Raw genomic sequence first — 20723 nt, 5'->3', positions numbered from 1 at the left:
TGCCTCTCCTCCCTCCCGGTCCTTCACCCTCTCCTGGTCCATCCACCTCCCTTCTCCTGCCTTCCCTGGTCTCCTGGTCTCCCCACCTTAGTCTCACTCGTCCTAACTTGTCCTTTTTCCCATGCTTTGCCCTCCTGGCTTTGCGTTCAGGGTCCTTCTCCTGGTTCAAGACCTCCGACCCTCCCCTGCCGTTCTGTCTCCTGGTCCCCCTGCCGGCCAGCTCCCCGCCACTCCGAGGCCCTGACTCTTCTCCCCGCCACCTCTCGCCTTCCCCGTCCCTGTGCGCCTGTCACCTGCCCTCAGGCACCCTCCTCCCACCGAGGAGCTCTCAGCTCTGACTCCTCCTCTGCCCCTCCCCCTGCCCGGCTCACCTTTAATTGAGATGCTAATGAGGCTTCTGTCGCTTCCATACCTGGCGGGAGGGCAGGCTGCACCTGTCAGGTGAGGGGGAGGAGAGGCCGGGCTGCCAGATCCAGCTGGAAAGGAACCAGTCCCAGTCCAGCCACAACCCGGGAGTGGGGAACTGGAGGCCACCCAGGCCTCTTGGAGTCCTGCAGTCCTCGGGGCCGAGGTCAGGGCCAGAGACCGGAGGGAGCGGGGGCGGAAAGGAAGGGGGGCAGGATCAGAGAGGCGGGTGCACGGAGAGGAGACAGGCAAAGCAAGGGAGCCCAGAGACACCCAAAGAGAAGCAGGAGGCAGAGACGGGGACAGAGACGGAGAGAAGCTAAGACACAGATCCCAGAGGAAGAAGACCAAAGAAAGGGATTGACTCAGCAGGGCAGAGACCGCAGTAGAGACAGAAGGGGAGATTCTAGGACAGAACCCAAAAGGTGGCCTTATCGGGGAAGCAGGGAGGTCACTCCAGGGAAGCTCCAGCTCTTCTCGCCCCGACTGCTGCAGGTCAGCTGGCTCCCGGGGAGGGGGGCGGGCAAGAGAGGGAGAAGGTGGGCTGAGGGTGGGCTGAGGGCGCGGCCCCGAGGTGACAATGGAGGCACCCAGAGCCCAGGACTCAGTCCTGCCCCTCGTCCTCCCCGACCCACCCAAGGGCTCATGAAGGGAGACAAGCATGAGGAGCCTGAGCCGGGCCCCGAACCTGCAGCCCCCCCGCCGTCCACGGACGAGGAGGAGCCCCTGCTGGAGTTCCACCACTCCTACCGGGAGCTCTTCCAGTTCTTCTGCAGCAACACCACCATCCACGGCGCCATCCGCCTGGTGTGCTCGCAGCACAACCGCATGAAGACGGCCTTCTGGGCTGTGCTCTGGCTCTGCACCTTCGGCATGATGTACTGGCAGTTCGGCCTGCTCTTCGGAGAGTACTTCAGCTACCCCGTCAGCCTCAACATCAACCTCAACTCGGAGAAGCTCGTCTTCCCCGCCGTCACCGTCTGCACCCTCAATCCCTACAGGTCGGTCTCCTTCCGCCGCTTCCCCGAGCCTGGGAGGGGGCTCCAGAGGGTACAGGGGTGCCCACCGGGCAGGCAGATGCTCAGACCCAGAGGTAGGAGACGACACTCCTGTCCCGAGGCAGACCTCCCTTTGGGCAGGATAGGGAGCCCCCGACCTGATGGGCTGGCCTTCGCTCTGCCCAGTGACGCCTTCCTAGTGCCCGGGGCTTCTCCAGAGCAGGCTTGGGGCACCGACAGCTTCCTCCTCCAGCCCTTCATCCTCCCGCAAGCCGGAGGGAGTGCTGATGAGGTCAAGATGCTGAGAACTCCAGAAGGGCAGGGTAGGGATCAGCCCCTCCTCTGCGTCAGGCGGTGAATCTGACGGAGGTTCTGGAGCAGGGGTGGTGGGCTGGGCGGTGGCAGCTGGCAGGGGCCGGGCCCTGGTACGGTGGTCTTTGTTGAGCAGGGGGGGTTGTTCTGGAGAAAGCAAAGTGGCGGGTGGTAGCAAAGCATTCTGTGAGCCGGAGGTGGGAGGCGTGGAGCGTCACAGAGCCAGGAGAACAGGACAGCCCTGGTCAGGCTGTTCCCCCAGAGGCTCAGGTGACCCTGCTGGGCTGTACAGTCCACCTGCCCAGGTGACTGACTGTTACGTACTTGGGTGTGTCCTGAAGTTTTGGGTTTCATCACCGTTCTTTGCCAATTTTCGGTCGGGAAGCCAGAGGGTGTGGAGGTGACCATAGAGAAGACAGGAGGGCAGGGCTGGGTGTCTACACACACCCACATTTTCTGTGTGTTCACTCAGTCCTGCCACACCTTGGGACACCCGAGGCAGGCCAGACACAGGGCTAGGCACCCGGCAAATGGGTTCACCAATAATTCCTGCAGTTGTTGCCGTGGGCCAGGTACTCTGCTAGGTATTTGAAAGATAGGATGGAAGAGACAGGCATATAAACAAATAACTTCAGCTCACTGTGATAGGTACAATAAAAATTGTGAGGTATAGTCTCTGTCTTCAAGGAGTGTAAGATTTACGAGTGCACGTGTGTGTGATCGCAGGAGTGTGTGTGTGAGCACACAAACGGCGTGTGCGTGCGATTGTGGGTGACTGGGATTGGTCACACATTGGGGGTGGCATATTCTGTTGTGTCCGAAGGTGTGTCATGAACTAATAAGGGTTGGGACCTCCTGTCCTACAGAGAAACATTGCCGGGCCATTTCACTGATTAACCCCCTTATAAGGTCTAGGGTAAGAGGCCAGTTACCAAGAAGCTGCCTCACGCACCAGACACAGCTAAGTACCCCACAGGCGTCTCCTTTAATTCTCCCAACCATCCTACGAGGCAGGTACTATTATCATCCGTGTTTTACACTTGAGGAAACTGAGGCAAAGAGAGGTAAGGCACAAGGTCACAGAGATAGTGACTCACCCTGTTTGCCTGATCACAACTCACAAACCCTGCCTCTTCTTAACACCCAAGATGTGAACGTGGAATAAATGGAATCTCCGCTCAGACGTTTACATCTCCTTTCTGAGCTTGTTTTCTTTGCCTTCTCAGCCTTCTTTCTCCTCCTCTGCTCCCTGTGACTTTGCTTCTCCTCTTCCCAACCTCGTGCTCCTCTGCCCTAACCTTTCCCTCCTCTTCCCACACCCTCATCCCCTGGGGCAGTGGCGGAGGGGAGGGAGGGGAGGGCAGGCAGGCCTGAGGACTAGGCTGTCAATAAAATCCTTGTGGTTGAAAGATGTGGGTGAGAGATGGACAGGGCCAGGCTGAGTGTTGAGGCCTGCGTATTTTCCAAGGCTCTGCAGGAAGCAAGGCCCTGAACAGTAGTGGAAAAAGCCCCCAGGGAATGAAAACCAGAGCCCCAGCCTCTGAGGCCTGCAGGCTGGGAGGCAGGTGTCCACACAGGAACAAAATCCCTCCTGCATGACTTAGCGGGGAGAGAACACAGCACCCTGGAAGGGAGGGGAGTCAGGAAAGGCTCCTCAAAGCCGGGCAAGGGTATTGAACGTCTACTACATGCTTGATCCTGCCCTGGGTGCTTTATAAGCACTACCTCATTTAATCCTGACAAGTCCATGGAGATGGGCCTTATTATTTCCATTTTTGCAGATGAGGAAGTGCAGGTGAAGTAACTGAGCAGGGTCAAACAGCAAATAATAAAAAAATGAACAACGAGAATGGCTAACACATACAGTACTTAATATAGTACTTCACAGTACAAACAAATGAAAATTTTCTATTAATTAAATGATTTAATCTTCACAACAGACCTCTAATGTAGAAACCAGTATTACTCCCATTTTACAACTGAGGAAACTGAGGCCCAGAGAGGTTACGTAACTTGCCCAAGTTCACACAGGGAACCGGTGGTGAAACTGAGATTCAAAAATCCGCCCCCCTCCCTCCCCCCAACATAGGAGCCAGTGCATCCTAGGTCAGCAGCTGAGTTACAAACCAAGTGTGTTTAATCTCAAAGCTCTTTCTCCCATTGCACTTTAAGGAGGGGCCAGGCAAAGGCATCCAGGGTTGGGGGGCTGGTGGGAGTCTGTGGGGAAGAGCAGCAGGAGTCTGGAGGGAGGAGGGAGGAGGGAAGGATCCAGGCTATTGGTTCCTGCTCCAGGAGAGAGGCAGGGAAGGGTGGACAGGTTGATGCAGCCTGGTGGGGGTGGGTGGTAGCCTGAGTGTGACCCACGCTGGCATGAGTACTAGAGGCAGAGGCAAGATGGGTGACTTGGACAGGGGAAGCAGGGAGGAGGTGGAAATCGTGACCCAATGCCCACCAGCAGGCAGCTGGGCGTGGCCAGAAGAGGGGGAGGAAGAAGGAGGAGCGTGGTTCTGGGCTGTTCTATAACTGCCAGAAAAGGGGACAAGGCTGAAGACCTTCATGCTAAGCAAGGAGGTGCTGAGAATCCAATGTGAAAGGTCAGCTACAGCAATCCCCTCCTTTCTGGTTAACAAAGGGCTTTCTTCACCCCAGAGACAGGGCCAGACATAGCCACATCAAAGCCCAAGAACATATTTTTCATCCAGTCCTCGGAGGATTGAGGCCGATTCTAAGGAAGAGCTTGGCATTCTTAGACAGCAAAGAAGGTCATGGAATCTTCCTTCCTGGAGATGGCAGAGCAGGGGGCATGGTGGTGAGGAGAAGGGCAGTGCCCCAAAGAGCTGCCTTGAGGCAGGGGAAGGCTCTGAGCCGACCCTGCACTCCCACAGGATCTGGAAAGCAGGCTCTGCATTGGCAGGCCTGGCAGGGACAGAAAGCCCAGACTCTTAGACCTGACACTCTCCCAACCCGCTCCCAGGGATGGACTCCTTCACGTCAGGAACCTTACTACCTCTGTAGCAGCTGTTGCTGGAAAATTCTTCCTTAGGTAAAGCTGCAGCTTACCTCACCGTCACTTCTACCCTCTGGTCCTGGTTCTGTCTCTTTGGAGAAACTCTAAAGACATCTTCTTCTTTGCCCGATGGCCATCAGTTCAGGTGCACCTGACTGTGCTGCACTTTGCCAAGTCCACTATCGCGATCTGATCTTCATCACAAGCTTGCTGGATAAGGAGGGAACTGTCAGCTCAGAGTCAGAGGAGAAGACGGAGGCTCTGAGACCCTAAAGGCTTTGCAAAGGTCACCCAGCTGCTAGGTGGACGAGTCAGAATTGGAATCTGGTCTCAGGCTCCACGTTTGTTAAGACCACAAAGTCGCAGGGCAGGTGAGTGGCAGGCAGTGCTCCTGTCTCCTCAGCCTTCTCTGCTTCAACAACAGGTTACTATTATCGTTCGCATTAAAGAACAGTCATGACAATAATAACAACAGCTGCAGTTATACAGTACCCACTCGGCCAGGTATTTTCCTCAGTACTTTTGATATATTAACCCATTTAATCCTTATCACCACACTATGCAGCAGGTGCTCCCATTTCACAGATGATGAAACAGAAGCCCAGAGAAGATAAAGTAACTTCTCCAAAGTAACTTCTCCAAGGCTAACCATCTAGAAAGTGGCGAGGCTAGGAAATGAGTGTGGAAAGCTGATTAGATCTCAGTTCCAGTAACGTTTCCTTCTACTGCTGTTCTTTTAATGACCAGAAACAAACAAATCTCAGAATGTCAAACACACACCTTCCACCTGAGCTACATTTTCTCCTGGGAGAAGATGAGGGACAGCCGGCTAGTCTTTTATGAGGGAGATAGTGGAGGAGGACTGAGGACTTGGACTAGGCAGTGATTGTGACTGCACACTAGGACCTCCCGGGACTCGTAAAAACTACCTTGTTGGGGCCCCACCCGATCCCACCAAATCTGACTCTGGTGATTGAAGGCCTGCACTGATGGTTCACTTTTTCTTTAATTGAGGCAAATTTACATACAGTAAAATGCACAAATCTTAGGTGCTCTTTGAGGTTTGGCGCTCAAGATATTGAACATTCCATTAGCTGGTGACCCTTTGTAGTCAATTCCTTTCCCTCTCTCACTGTCATCTTCTGACTTCTGTCACCATCCATTCGTTTTTTCTGTTCTTAGACTTCATATAAATGGACTCACACACTATGAATTTTCTTGTGTGTGTGTCTAGCTTATTTTGCTCGGCTTCATGTTTCTGAAATTCTTTCATGTGGTTTTTTGTTTGTTTGTTTGTCTTTGTTTTTCTTCTGTATCAGTCCCTTTTTACTGCTGAGCCGTGGTGATGGACATGTGGGTTCTTTCAAGCTTTTTGACTATTATGAATAAAGTTGCTATGAACATTCACGTACAAGTCTTTATGTGTTCACTGCTCTTGGGCAAATAGCTAGAAGTGGAATTGGGTGAAATATACAGAGGGTAATAAGGTAGATGTAGATTTAACTTTAACTACCAAACTGTCCTCCAGACTGGTGGTACCACTTTAAACTCCCACCAGCAGCAATTCCAGATGCTCCACATTCTCATCAACACTTGATGTTGTCAGTCTCTTACTTTTAGCCTCATGGATGTTAAATGGTACCTCATTATGGATTTCATTTGCATTCACTTGAGGACTAATTGTCTTGAGCACCTTTTCATGTGTTTAGTGACCATTCGTATATTTTGGGGGTTCGTTTTTAAAACAATTTGTCTTTTTCTTGTTGATTCATAAGAAGTTTTTATATTTCAGGATTTCTTCTTTAGGTATATTTTTTAAAATATTTATTTATTTGGTTGCACCAGGTCTTAGTTGCGGCACGTGGGCTCCTTAGTTGTGGCATACATGTGGGATCTAGTTCCCTGACCAGGGATGGAATCCAGGCCTGATGCATTGGGAGTGAGGAGTCCTATCCACTGTGCCACCAGGGAAGTCCCTAGATATTCCTTATTCCAAGGAATTTTGCCCACCCCAAGGACATGAAGATCTCTTCTATATTTTCTTCTATAGTCTTTATGGTTCTGAATTTTTTGTTTAGGTCTGTGATGTAGCTTGACTTAATTTTTGTATATGGACTAAGGTAGAGGTTGAGGTTCTTTTTTTTTTTTTTTTCTTTTTTTTCATACAGTATCCAGTTGTTCCAGCACCACCTATTTTAAAAAAAAATTATTTTTGCCATTGAGTTGAACTGGTGCTTTGGTCAAAACTCAGTTGACCATATATCTGTGATTATATTTCTGGACTCTATTCTGTGCCATTGATCTTTCGTTTATCCTTATATTAGCACTACACTGTTTTGATTACTGTGGCTTTATAGTCTTAAACTCAGGTAGAGTAAGTCCTCTAACTTGGCTCTTCTTTTCCAAAATCGTTTTGGTCATTCTAGGGTCTTTGCATTTCCATATCAATCTTAGAATCAGCCTGTGAATTTCTTCCAAAATGTCCACTGAAATTTTGATAGACACTTGAGTTGAATCTAGAGAGCAATCTGGGAGACCTCGTGAGTTTCTTTTTCCTTCTTTTTTTTTTTAATATTTACTTATTTATTTATTTGTGGCTGTGTTGGGTCTTTGTTGCCGCGCGTGGGCTTTCTCTAGTTGTGGTGAGCGGGGGCTACTCTTCGTTGGGGTGTGTGGGTTTCTCATTGCTGTGGCTTCTCTTGTTGCGGAGCACAGGCTCTAGGCACACAGGCTTCAGTAGTTGTGGCACGTGGGCCCAGTAGTTGTGGCTTGCAGGCTCTAGAGCGTGGGCTCAGTATTTGTGGTGCACGGGCTTAGCTGCTCTGTGGCATGTGGGATCTTCTCGGACCAGGGCTCGAACCCATGTCCCCTGCATTGGCAGGAGGATTCTTAACCACTGAGCCACCAGGGAAGTCCCCCTCATGAGTTTCTGATCCATGAACATCTGCAACTCCTTTTATTTTGGTCTTGGTGGTTTGTTTCAGCAGGATTTTCAGTGTACAGGTCTTGCACTTCTTTCATTAGATTTATTCCCAGTGTTTGATGTTGTTTATGGTGTTGTATTTGATTTCATTTTCCAAATATTTGTTGCTAGCTTGTAGAAATACAATTAATTTTTGTACATTGGCTTTGTGTCTTGCAACCTCGTTTAATTTCTAGGTGTTCTAGGTGTTTGTTTTGTTTTGGTAGATTCTATCCCTAAGGCCCTGCTACTCTGGACTTTCGTGATGCAGAATATAGGCCTTGTATTGAGAAGAAGGAATGTGAGGATTTATACTGGACGGTGCTTAACTTACAGTGTTTGGGCCCCACCCGAAACTCATTAAAACTGAGTCTCCTCTGGTGTCTGGTAGGCGGGAGGGGGCGCGGCGTATGCAGCACTGACATTGGCATTTTTTAAGTTCCTTGGAAGATTCTAGAAATGCAGTTGAGAACCCCAGACTTAGAAAGTGTCAGGTGGCAGACGAACCCAAAAGCCACCCTCGCCGGGGCGGGAAGGGGCGGGGGAATGGGGCGGGATGGCGCGCGCATCGCGGGTCCCTGGAGTGTCTGGGCCCAGCCCGTCCACCCCCCCTCCCGCCCTGGGAAGGGGCAGACAAGTTCTGGGTTCCCTTCCAGGCCAGGTCTAGGTGGGAGGAGAGCGCCTCCCGCCTCTCCCTCACGATAAACACGCGGCAGTAAATGCCGTCACCGCCGGAGCTCACTGTCTCCTCCTATTATTCCGCGGACACACCTGTCTGCACGCCCCCTCGCCCCCGAGATAGCCTGGGAGACCCCAGAACTATTCCCCGCAGGCTTCTCCGGGATGAACCGACCTCTCCGGTTACAGACAGGGAAACTGAGGCCCAGGGGCGCCGGGGATTGTCGCGAGGCCGCCGCCTCCTGTTCCGACCCTTTGCCATCGCCCCTCCCAGGTACACGGAAATGAAAAAGGACCTGGAGGAGCTGGACCGCACCACAGAGCAGACGCTCTTCGACCTGTACAAGTACAACTCCTCCAACAGTCTCGTGGCCCACGCCCGCGGCCGCCGCGACCTGCGGGAGTCCCTGCCGCACCCCCTGCAGCGCCTGCCGGTCCCGGCTCCGCCCCACGCCGCCAGCAGAGTCCGCCGATCCGACTCCAGCCTGAGTCACAGTAACCCGAAGGTGAACAGGAAGGACTGGAAGATCGGCTTCCAACTGGTAAGGCCCCGCCCCCTCGCCCCGCCCCTCTGGTGCGGCCGGAGCCCGGGACTCCGCTCCGCTCCCTTTTCCTACCCACCTCTGCTGCCGGTGATACAAGGCGGACTCAGTCCGCTGGCTGGCAAAATGAGTAAGTTAAATACTTAAATATGGTTTGAAAAATAAAATTAAATGGCATCTCTCTGGGCTCCAGCTTGTGGAGGCTCCTCGCTGGGGGCCTCTGTGGGAGCGTTTATGGGGTGAGAAGTCAGATCTACGGTGGAAAAGGTGCTTTCTGAATTCCAATCCCCCCCAGTGGGACTCAGTTGGGACCCTCCAGTGTGATGGGGCACTGGGGCTCCGCCGGCCTAAGACAGAGAATAGGGAGACAGTAACAAGGAAACTTTAAAAATAAATGGGAGAGAAGCAGAGAGAAGAAAGAGAGGCCCCTTTAGTGAGAGCGGAGCATGGTACCCGGAGACCGGGGTTCCAGTCCCCGCTCTGGTGCTGGGATGAACCACTTGATTCCTCAGTCTTCCCATCTGTGAAATGGGGAGAAGAATCCTTGCTCCACCCTCCTCGGACTGCATAAATGACCCCGAGGTGTGTGCAGCTCCCGGTCTCCTCCATTAATCCCCTGCTCTCTGGGTCCGCTCTTCTCGGGGCTTCTGTTTCTTCCCACTCCTGGCTCCCCACCCCTGTCTATCTGGCTTCAGGACCCCAGACTATCCATTCCTTGACCTTGGCCCCCGTCCTGCTTACCCTTGCTGCTGGTCCTCTGACTCTCTGGTCTCTGTGTCTAGTGCAACCAGAACAACTCGGACTGCTTCTACCGGACGTACTCATCAGGGGTGGATGCAGTGAGGGAGTGGTACCGCTTCCACTACATCAACATTCTATCCAGACGGCAGGACACTCCAATGCTGGAGGAGGAGGCGCTGGGCAAATTCATCTTCGCCTGCCGCTTCAACCAGGTCTCCTGCAATGAGGCGTGAGTCTTGTCCCTGAGGCCTGGCTTCGTGCTCCCCATGGGGTCTCCTTCCCTGCGCCAGCCTGAGGCCCAGCATGGCCAGCACCCCGGAATGCTGGTTGACTAAATACATGCTTGCGGGTGGGGAGGAGGGAGAAGCATTGACTTCAGGTCCAAACCTCTGCCCCAGGAATTGTCCTGCAGGATTTCTGCTGCTCCCTGCAGGGCTGGGTCTGAGTGAAGCAGCCTCAAATGGATGCCCTGGGAAGGCTGGGGTTGAGGTCCGGCTTTGAGAAACCAAGGGCTGGAAGCATGGTTCTCCATTTTCCTAAGGCCTCTTTCTCACTAGCATCAAACTCCAGAGTGCCTGGAAGGCCGTCTGGTCCCCTGCCCCGCTTGCTCAGATGACGCGGCAGCAGTGGTATAGTGGACACAGCGTGGACTGAGTCAGAGTCTGGCCCTCAGTTCCTGCTCTGGCTCTGTTTCTTCCAGGCCAGGTGACTCTGAGCATTTCACATCACTCTTCGGAGCCTACTTCTTTGTAAAGTGGGGGAAATGAGATCCATTCAATGTTCATTGAACAAATATTTTTGACTGTCTGGGCTGTGTGCCCGTCACTGTTGTAGACATTTGGGATACGTCAAAGAAGAAGAAGAAAAATCCTTGTCCTTTTGGCACTTTTTCTTTCTTTTTCTTCTTTTGCTTTCTTTCTTTCTTTTTTTGGCCACACCGTGCGGCATGCTGGATCTTAGTTCACTGACCAAGGATTGAACCCACGCCCCCCGCAGTGGAAGTTCAGGGTCTTAACCGCTAGACTGCCAGGGAAGTCCCTTGGCACTTTTTCTTAAGTGATGAAGATGATGATAACATCTATCTCCAAGTGTGAGAGATGACGAGTTGAGAGCACTTTACACACTGCAGTGAGTGGTGGGTCTCATTACTCCTGTGAAATGACACTCACACAGATGAAGTGACTTGCCCTAGGCCACCAGGCCAGCCCGAGCCAAGGGTCCTCCCCACTCTATTGCAATGCCCACCAGGCATTCTTTCAGTCACATCTCCCGTCATAATGTCCTTGCAAAGAGGTCACAGCAGCTGCCAGCTCTCTGAGGGCTGGGAGGGGCTAGGGGTACAGGGAGGTCCCCTTCTGTAGCCTCTGTCCCCTCCTACCCCCGCCTTCCCCTCCCTATTCCTCGGTGTTCAGGCACCATCTCCCTGCCTCTGCCTGGCTGAGGAAGGGTGTTGACGCAGCGTCTCCACTCTACAGGGACCCCTGCCCTTTTCTGTCACTAGGGCCACGTGTCACCTGGCTCTGCCGCCACCCCTCACCTGGAACACACACTCTGCCCAGCGCACACCTTTGTTCCTGTCTCTTGTTTCTGTGTTTGTTTGAGGACAGAAGCTGCCACTGGGGAAGTGAGACCAGCACCTGACCCTGGGTCAGCCCACACCTGCCACCGACTTGCTCTGTCACCCTCTCACTTTGCCTGCCCCAGGCTGCTGCCTCCCCATCAATGGAAAGTCCATCGTTCATCTCAGACTTGAGGCTTAGGTCACTTCCTCAGTTCAGAGCCTCATTTCTCACCGGGATTATGATAACCCTTCTAATTTGTCTCTCTGCCTCTCAATCCTCCCTTTATTCTGCGACCACAGGAAGCTTTAATACTTCAGGGTTCTGCCTGCACTTCACTGTACTTAACTATTCCAGTCAGGCCCGTTTAAAATCCTTCAGTGTCTCTCTGGCCTTCGGAATTGAGTTCAAGCGCTTTATCATGGCTTTCTCAGTCCTCTCCTCCCCTGTATCCAACACCCTTTCCCCTCTCTCTATAATCTTTTCTTTAATAACAGCTTTATTGAGGGACTTCTCTGGTGGTCCAGTGGGTAAGACTCCGTGTGCCCAATGCAGGGGGCCCGGGTTCGATCCCTGGTTGGGGAGCTAGATCCCACATGCATGCCGCAACTAAAAGATCCTGCGAGCCACAACTAAGACCCAGCGCAGCCTAAATAAAAAAATAAGTATAAAAAAAAACACAGGGACTTCCCTGGTGGCGCAGTGGTTGAGCGTCCGCCTGCCGATGCAGGGGACACGGGTTCGTGCCCCGGTCCGGGAGGATCCCACATGCCGCGGAGAGGCTGGGCCCGTGAGCCATGGCCACTGAGCTTGCGCGTCCGGAGCCTGTGCTCCGCAACGGGAGAGGCCACAACAGTGAGAGGCCCGCGTACAGCAAAAAAAAAAAACCAACAAAAAACCCAGCTTTATTGAGATATAATTCACATACCACAAAATTCATCCTTTTAATGGCTACAGTTCATTTGTTTCTAGTTTATTCACAGAATTGTGCAGCTATTACCACTGTCTAATTGTAGAATATTTTCCTCACTCCCTGTTCCTTCCCCTCCTCCGAGCCTTGGCAACCACTATTCTACTTTCTGTCTCTATGGACTGCCTGCTGGGGACATTACATATAAATGGAGTCACACAATATGTGGTCTTCTGTGACTGGCTTCTTTCACTTAGCATCCTGTTTTCAAGGTTCATCCATGTTTCAGTGTGTATCAGTAATACATGCCTTTTTTTTTTTTTTTTTTTGGCCACATCGAGAGGCATGTGGGATCTTAGTTCACCAACCAGGAATCGAACTGGTGCCCCGCTGCAGTGGAAGCGCGTAGCCCTAACCACTGGACCGCCAGGGAATCCCCCCCCAGTTCCTGCCTTTTTTCTGACTAAATAGCTTTCCATTGTATGCATAAGCCACATTTTGTTTATCTCTTCTTCAGGGATGGACGTTTGGGTTGCTTTCACTTTTTGGCTATTATGAATAATGCTGCTATGAGCATTCTTGTACACGTTTTTGTATGGATGTATATTTTCATTTCTCTTAGGAGATACCTAGGAGTGGAATTACTGGTTCACATAGTAATTTTATATTTAACATTTAGAGGAATTGCCAGACTGTTTTCCAAGTAGCTATGCTGTTTTGCATTCTCATCAGCGGTGTGTGAGGGTTGCAAATTCTCCCCAGCCTCCCCTTGTTATATCTGTCCTTTTGACTTTAGATGTCTTAACGAATCCCTATACTCTTTTTTTTAAAATTTATTTATTTTTGGCTGTGTTGGGTCTTCGTTGCTGCGCTCAGGCTTTCTCTAGTTGCGGCGCGCGGGCTTCTCATTGCGGTGGCTTCTCTTGTTGCGGAGCACGGGCTCTAGGTGCGTGGGCTTCAGTAATTGTGGCACGCAGGCTCAGTAGTTGTGGCACACGGGCTTAGTTGCTCCGCCGCATGTGGGATCTTCCCGGACCAGGGCTCGAACCCGTGTCCCCTGCATTGGCAGGTGGATTCTTAACTACTGTGCCACCAGGGAAGTCCCTGAATCCCTCTACTCTTAATAGCAAATTTACATAGCTCTTACTGAGGGCTAAACACCGTTCTGAGTGTAATTTAATCCTCCCAGTATCCCTGTGAAGTAAGTAGTATGATTATCGCCATTGTATAGATGAGGAAACTGCAGCGCAAAGAGATCAAGTGCCTGGGCTGGTCCTCCAGCTAACACTGGTTAGAGCTAGGATTCGAGTACAAGCTGTTTCGTTCTGGAGCGCGTGCTCTTCACCGTCACGTTACGCTACTGCTCATATACATATTCTCATAATGTGCTTACTGTGTTTCTCTTTTGTATGTGTTTTTACCCAGTGTGTGTGTAATGTGGACATAAATGGCGTTGTGTTATGTATCTCGTGTCACTTTTTATTTTGTAAACTAAGCTCTGTGAGTTTAAGAATGATCCATGGTGCTGTGTCTACGCTGTTGATTCCACCTGCTGCAAACAGCCCGGGGTGTGCGTCTGCCACACTGTCCCTGTCCCTCTCCTCTGAGCAGGGCTCACAGGCCTTGCAGGACTGGCCGCTTCTTTCTTCCTCCCTCCCTGAGGGAAGCCTTTGTTCTGGAAACGCTGACTTCCTAGCCCTTCCCAGAATGTGCACCAGTACTTCACACTCTTGCGCCTTTGCTCTTCAAGGCCGATGGAGCATTCCAGATCATCTAGTTCCATCTCCTCGTTTTACAGATGAGGAGAGTAAGCTTAGGGAAAAATGGCTGCTCAAGGCCGTGCAGCCAGCGCCCCGCTCCTGACCTCCGTCCAGCCTTCTTTCCTCTCCTACTTCTCTTCCTTCCTCCTCTGCCTCTCTCGGCCCAAAGCCTCGTCCCCCTCTTCTCCCTGCTCCCCTCACTGGCTCCCAGAGGGCAGGGTAGTTAGAACACAGATCCCCTCTGTTCCCGTGTGGGCTCTAGCTGCAGCCCCGCACAGCCTCCCTGTTGGGGGACCTGTGATTTGCTGTCAAACCGTGTTCCTCTTGCAACACAAATCTGTGATTCCTTTCTCTCTGTTCCCAAACGTATCCCAGCCCAGCTTTGGACCTACCAGGGGGAGGCATGCTGGCGTGAGAGGCCCCGTTCCCGCCCTCGCATCTGACCTTCCTCCTTGAAGCGTTGTGCTCACTGGTCTCACTCTCTTCCCCCCGGACCCCCCTTCCCTTCCGTTCATCTATCAGCTAGCTGTTAACGATCTCCTGTGTCTCCAGTGTGCCAGGAACCACACCATTACCCTAGAGATGATTCGGACATGAATGAGACATGGCTCCTGTCCTCAAGGAGATTATAAACCAAATGGGGAACTAAGAGTGAGACACACGAGAAGCTAGGGGTGCTGCAGGAGTTCATAGTGCAGCACAGTGACGGGAGGGTCACAAGGCCAGTGAGGTCAGGTGGCCTCACCGTAGGGTGGAAGGGAAGGAGCCTGGGTGGAAGGGTGGAAGTAGGGTGGAAGGAGCCTGGGCTAGAAGATGGCTGATCTGGTTGGTGTCCCATCTCATCCTCGCTGCTTGTGTGACCTTGGGCAGCTACTAGATCTCTCCGAGCCCGTGCTCCCTCTTCCGTGAAGTAGGGATGATGCCCAGTGGAGTGACTGAGGGCTTGTGGGCAAGGCTCCCAGCACTGTGTTGGCACATAGTAGGTGATCAGGAAACAAAGGGCTCTGAAAGTCTTCCTCTCCCTGACCCCCTGCACTTTCCCTTCTGACCCCCCTCTCTCTCTCCTGCATAGGAATTACTCCCACTTCCACCACCCGATGTATGGGAACTGCTACACTTTCAATGACAAGAACAACTCCAACCTCTGGATGTCCTTCATGCCTGGGGTCAACAACGGTGCGCCATCCCTGACCTCGGCCCAGCCCCTCCCCCGCGCTGTGCACCCGCATTTACCCACCTTGAGTCCGCGTCCTAGTGGCGCTTGGGGCCTCACTGCAGCGTGCCCATCTGTATCCTGGAAAAATCCTCTTTGATTTTTTTCCCCCGTGGGCATCACGTGGTACATTCCAGGTGTGGTAGGAATCTTGTCCCAGTCCTGCCTTCCGCTGCCCCTCACCCCAACCCCGAATCCAGCTCAGGGGTTGCCAAGCCCATTTGCAGGTCTTCCTGAGCTTGCTGCCCTGGGAGGCTTAGAGACGAGGCAGGGTGGGCGGGTGGGTTTCCACCCCCAGATGCTTCTCCCAGACCCCCGTCACTCTGTTCCCCCTGCACGCCCAGGTCTGTCCCTGATGCTGCGGACGGAGCAGAATGACTTCATCCCACTGCTGTCCACGGTGACCGGGGCCAGGGTGATGGTGCACGGGCAGGATGAGCCCGCCTTTATGGACGACGGAGGCTTTAACCTGCGGCCTGGTATGGAGACCTCCATCAGCATGAGTAAGGCAAGGAGGCTGACTGCGAGGCCTGGGAAGAGAGCCTCAGGTGAAGGGCGGGGAGAGGGCCTGGGGGGTGACAGCCAGAGGACCGGAAGAGGTCGTGCAGGGGGAGCCTCGAGCGCGTGGAAGTCTTCAGGAGCAGAAACCAGGGGTGAGGGCCCCGGCTGAGTGGGCGTTAGGAAGTAGGGATCTGGGGCGGGGGAGGCTCAGGCGAGAGCACCGAGAAGGGGTGCGGGGCGTGCTTGGGGTTCCAGGGGGTGCTCCGGGCCCAGTGTCCTTGGAAGTAGTCCCGGGCGTGTGTTTTGAAATGGTGAGGCAGATAGGAGAGGAGGTAAGGTAGGACATACAGCCTGGGACTGAGGGAAGACAGAGGCCGGGAAGAGGCCTTGACAACGAGAGGTCTGACCTCTGACCTCCGACTTCTCCATGTCTCTGCATTCGCAGGAAGCCGTGGACAGACTTGGGGGTGACTATGGCGACTGCACCAAGAATGGCAGCGATGTCCCAGTGGAGAACCTTTACGGTACCAAGTACACGCAGCAGGTGAGGCTCAGCCTGTTTCTATGGCGACCATCTCCCAGGCCTGCAGTGCAGGTCAGCCAAAGCCACAGGGTGTGTGTGATGGGTGATGGGGACGGGTGGAGAGAGGGATGGAGGCGCACTGAGGGGACTGGTTTGTGCTCCCCTCCCCTGCCGTTTGGAGCTGCGTCGGGGAGGGCAGTCCTGACCCCCTCCCCCTTCATTCTCCCCTCCTGCAGGTGTGTATCCATTCCTGCTTCCAGGTGAACATGATCAGGGAGTGTGGCTGTGCCTACATCTTCTACCCGCAGCCCAGGGGTGTGGAGTTCTGTGACTACAGGAAGCATAATTCCTGGGGTGAGACTGCGGGAGGCCCGGCCCCACACCCCACTTGAGCCCAGGACAATCCCAGGAGCCCTGCACCCTCAGTGCCCCAGCCGTGGCTTCTGGCTCCCACGGTCTCTGGCAGGTTCTCCTGCCGACTCTTGTGTTCCGGCCCTTAGATGCTACCCCTCTCTGTTTTCCTCTCACTCTCTGTGTCTCTCCTCTATCTCTGTTCCTCCCTCACAGTTTCTCTCTCTCTCTGTTTTGGCTTCTGTGTGTTTATAATGGGATGGCCTCATTTAAAAATAACTCGCAGCAAAAAGGAAGGAAGAGCCATGAAGCAGATCTCCCCCGGGTTCTGCGCTCTGACTGTAGCTTCCCGGCTGACTCCCCAGGGTGCCAGCCAGGCCGGTGCTGGGCACTGGCACTGGGGGCAGGAAGAAAATACTAGACGTTATGTGCATCTGCCTCATTCCCTAACATCTTCCATTTTATGTATGTTTTATAATGTACATAAGGTATCAGTGCAGTGGGAGTGGGTATGTCATTTAGAAACCCAGTACATAGATTGGAATGGCTTACGGAGGAATGTTTTACCTAGAATCTGGAGGGCACTCGATTCTCCTCCTGACCCTGGTCTAGGAGCCGACCAATCCCTTTTCCTTTTTTCTACAGCTGAGTTATTCAGCAGGGAAACTGTGCTTAGAGAGAAAGAAAATCCCCAAGAGACTAGAAGATAGAGGGCAGGCGTCCCTGTGCACATGCCCTTACCTGGCACAGCTGACCCCTCCCAGGGGACGTGGCAGGGCCACAGCAGACCCTAGAGTTGCGTGCTGCTTCTGTCTGGGCTCTGCTGTGTTCATCTTTCTGCCTACTTCCTTTCCTGGCTCTGCTGCACTCAGCTTTCCCCCTGCCTGTGCTCTGCAGTCGGCCTTCCGGCCTTCCGATTCCTAGCCCTCTGGCCTTAGAGCATCACAGAGCATCAGAGCTGGAGGGAAGCTCGGAGGGTGTCTGGCCTAGACGGGCTTCTTTCTCAGATGAACAAGCTGAGGTTTCCGAGGGAAGACGCGATGTCCCAGGACACGCAGGGCAGGGACTCTGCCCACTGCTCCCCCGACCCGCAAACAGTGATTGCTAAGTGGTTGTGAATTTGAAAAAGATCTTCGAGAGAAGAATAACATTGCTGTTTGCTGAGAAGCTGTGAGGATGAGGGAGAGGAGCCTGGCTGAAAACACAGTCTGTTGAGTTTCCTGAGGATGGCTTACTCCCAGAGAAAAGGGCCTAGCTGTTTCCCACTCTTCCTAATTAAAGATTAATTATGTAATTAATAATATAAACCCCGGTAGACAGAGAGATTTGGGTCAGAAATGAAGAAGGACTTCTGGACGGGTGACTAAAAGTAGCAAGAATGACAAAATAACCTTACTTAGAACTTGGGAAATAAGGGTGAAGGGCGAATTCACGGTCCCATTATTTTTTTTTCTTGGTAACAGCTTTATTGAGGTAATTCATTTCCCGGATAACTCACCCGGTGAAAGTGTACAGTGGAACTTTAGTATACTTTCAGTTTTTAGCACAGTCATAGAGCTGTGTATCAATCATCACAATCAATTTAGAACCTTTTCATCACTCAAAAAGAAACTATGTACCCATTAGCCCTCTCCATCTCCCCTTTCCCTGCGACCACAGGCTCTCTCCCTGCCCCTACCATCCCATGCCCCTCATAACCACTAACCTACTTTCTATCTACCGTAAGATTTACCTGTGTTGGACATTTCTTGTATCACAATATGTGATCCTTTGTGATTGGCTTATTTTCATTAGCATAATGTTTTCAAGGTTCATCCACTTTGTAGCACACATCAGTACTTCACTCCTTTTTATGGCTGAATAATATTCATTGTATGCATGGACCACATCTTGTTCATCCATTCGTCAGTTGATGGACCTTTGGGTTGTCTCCATTTTTGGGCTCTTGTGAATAATGCTGCTCTGAACATTTGTGTACAAGTTGTGTGTTGAGTTTTCAATTCTCTTGGGTGTGGAATTGCTGGTGCATAGAGAAGTTCTATGTGTAACCGTTTGAGGAACCACCAGACCGTTTTCCACGACGGTGGTACCATTTTACATTCCCAGCAGTGATGAGTTCCAGTTTCTCCACATCCTCACCAACACTTGTTATTGTCTTTTTCCATTTTAGCCATCCTAGTGGGTGTGAAGGGGTATCTTGCTGTGTCTCATTATCCTTACACTAAAATTGTTCCCATTTCCTTCTTTGACTTTTAAATGTTTGTCCATATCCTGTGCATCTTTACAGAGGTGTACCCTGGTTGATTTTATTTTTTATTGGACTTAGCTTAATTTCTTCTACATTTTCTGTTGCTGCCACTCGGGGGGCATCACTGTAACGCTACATAATACTCTTGTGAAGTGGGCGCCAGGGATCTTGGGAGACCTCTTGGGTGTGGGGTGGAGAAGGCTGAGGGGGCCTAGGGAAATGAGCACGTCTCTGCACCCGCAGGCTACTGCTACTATAAGCTCCAGGACGCCTTCTCCTCAGACCGCCTGGGCTGTTTCACCAAGTGCCGGAAGCCATGCAAGTGAGCCTCCCCCCCCCCCCCCGAGCGCAGGTTGGGCAGCTGGCTGCTTGGCTGGGTAGAATACGGGGTCCTCAGCCCAGCTTTGAGTGGGAGAGCCTCACCCCCCATCACTGAGCACCTTCTCCGTCCCCAGTATGACCACCTACAAGCTCTCTGCCGGTTACTCACGATGGCCCTCGGTGACATCTCAGGTAAAGTGTGTGTGTGTGTGTAACATTGTGGTCTTCTGGCCATATGCTTATGGTTGTGTATGACCCCACCCCATCCCTGTAAGCCTGAAGCCTCTGGGGTGACCCCATTGACACCCCAATCCTTTCCCAGGACTGGGTCTTCCAGATGCTGTCCCTACAGAACAATTACACCGTCAAGAACAAGAGGTCAGTCCTACCCTGGTTCTGGCCCCGGGAAAGGAATCTTTTGGAGGGAAAACAGACCTGGGAAGAGGGGTCATTGATACGGTTGATTGGAGGAGGGTGTTTTCGAGCGGAAGAGAAGTTAACCCTCTGCCGTTTCTTCCCACCCTCTCCGCAATGCCAAAGAGATGGGATTGCCAAACTCAACATCTTCTTCAAGGAGCTGAACTACAAAACCAACTCTGAGTCTCCCTCTGTCACGGTGCGTCCTGCCTCACTGAGGCTAGGGATCTCTTGGGGATCTTAGCGGGGTGGCTGTCCGTAAAGACAAGGGATGGCCTCTGTGGGCCAGAGGGTTTGGGCCTCGAAGGTGGAAAGGGGATAGGGCAAGGGTGAGGATTAGAAGGTTGGAAGGAGGATGCTCGCTGGGGGTGAAGTCTCTGGGGCAGGGGGTGACGGACGATGGGGAGAAGGCCCCTGAGACAGGTCTGGGTTTCAGCCGTCCCCGTCGTGGCCTGGTTCTCAGCTTTCCCTGGAAGAAACCAACCAGTGGCCGTGTGCTCCCAGGGGAGGGGAGCAGAGGCCAGGGGCCCCGGGACCAGGAGAGGCTGAGCGGGCTGGCCGAGGGCCTACGGGCAGGAGGGCAGGGTTCCTCTGCTGAGTGGTCAGTGTGCCTCTCCCCCTTACAGATGGTCACCCTCCTGTCCAACCTGGGTAGCCAGTGGAGCCTGTGGTTCGGCTCCTCCGTGCTGTCTGTGGTGGAGATGGCCGAGCTCATCTTTGACCTCCTGGCCATCACATTCTTCATGCTGCTCCGGAGGTTCCAAAGTCAATACTGGTCTCCAGGCCGAGGGGGCAGGGGTGCCCAGGAGGTGGCCTCCACTCCACCTTCCTCCCTCCCCTCCCGTTTCTGCCCCCACCCCGCGTCTCCATCCTCATCCGCGGTGGGCCCTGCCACCTCCCTGGCCTTGTCAGCCCCTCCACCTGCCTATGCCACCCTGGGCCCCCGCCTGGCTCCATCAGGCTCCACGGAGGCCAGCTCGTCCGCCCACACTCCGGGGGAGCCCTGAGAGGGAAGGGCGGTGTCCCCTCCCCACGGCAGGTGCTTCCCTCGGTGGGCGGGGACCAGCCTTGGCAGGATTAGAGAATGTTTGGGGCTGCCTCTCAGAGCTGCCCAGCTGCCTGTGCTGGGGGGCAGGGAAGCAGGCTGGATAGGGGGCTGAGGAAATTGTCTGGAGAACCATGGCCAGCATGGCCTCGGTTCCTGCCCTGTACCCGCTGGTCCTGCCTCAAGAACACTCCGGTTTCCCCACCCGAGTGCAGACAAGTCCTCTTTTC

The 20723-nt window shown here is 53.0% G+C and overlaps 1 protein-coding gene across 3 annotated transcripts; it reads left to right on the top strand.

Moving 5' to 3' along the window:
* The first annotated feature begins 632 nt into the window (after positions 1-632).
* SCNN1A (sodium channel epithelial 1 subunit alpha) lies at positions 633-20467 on the top strand. Of its 3 annotated transcripts, none has more exons than XM_082849715.1 (13): positions 633-900; positions 1046-1406; positions 8637-8904; positions 9687-9874; positions 14947-15050; positions 15432-15595; positions 16034-16132; positions 16348-16465; positions 18954-19032; positions 19166-19223; positions 19354-19409; positions 19572-19647; positions 20075-20467. In XM_082849715.1, the coding sequence occupies exons 2-13, from the start codon at positions 1051-1053 to the stop codon at positions 20453-20455; spliced, it is 1947 nt and encodes a 648-aa protein (XP_082705841.1). In that variant the 5' UTR covers positions 633-900; positions 1046-1050; the 3' UTR covers positions 20456-20467. The 3 variants fall into 3 exon arrangements, with proteins under 3 accessions (XP_082705841.1, XP_082705839.1, XP_082705840.1); XM_082849713.1 differs by having other exon boundaries at positions 16034-16201; XM_082849714.1 differs by lacking the exon at positions 633-900 and having other exon boundaries at positions 971-1406; positions 16034-16201.
* The last annotated feature ends 256 nt before the right edge of the window (positions 20468-20723 follow it).

This window comes from Leucopleurus acutus (assembly GCF_964270905.1).
Source record: "Leucopleurus acutus genome assembly, chromosome: 11".
Lineage (NCBI taxonomy): Eukaryota > Metazoa > Chordata > Mammalia > Artiodactyla > Delphinidae > Leucopleurus > Leucopleurus acutus.
Note: the sequence above shows the minus strand (reverse complement) of the source record. Positions and strands in the feature narration are given on the sequence as shown.

Bases quoted from the DNA above. Each gene is read 5' to 3' on its own strand.
- SCNN1A (XM_082849713.1), top strand. From the start codon at position 1,051: ATGAAGGGAGACAAGCATGAGGAGCCTGAGCCGGGCCCCGAACCTGCA. The intron at 8,905-9,686 runs GTAAGGCCCCGC...CTCTGTGTCTAG, and splicing joins GGAAGATCGGCTTCCAACTG to TGCAACCAGAACAACTCGGA. The intron at 19,224-19,353 runs GTAAAGTGTGTG...ATCCTTTCCCAG, and splicing joins GGCCCTCGGTGACATCTCAG to GACTGGGTCTTCCAGATGCT.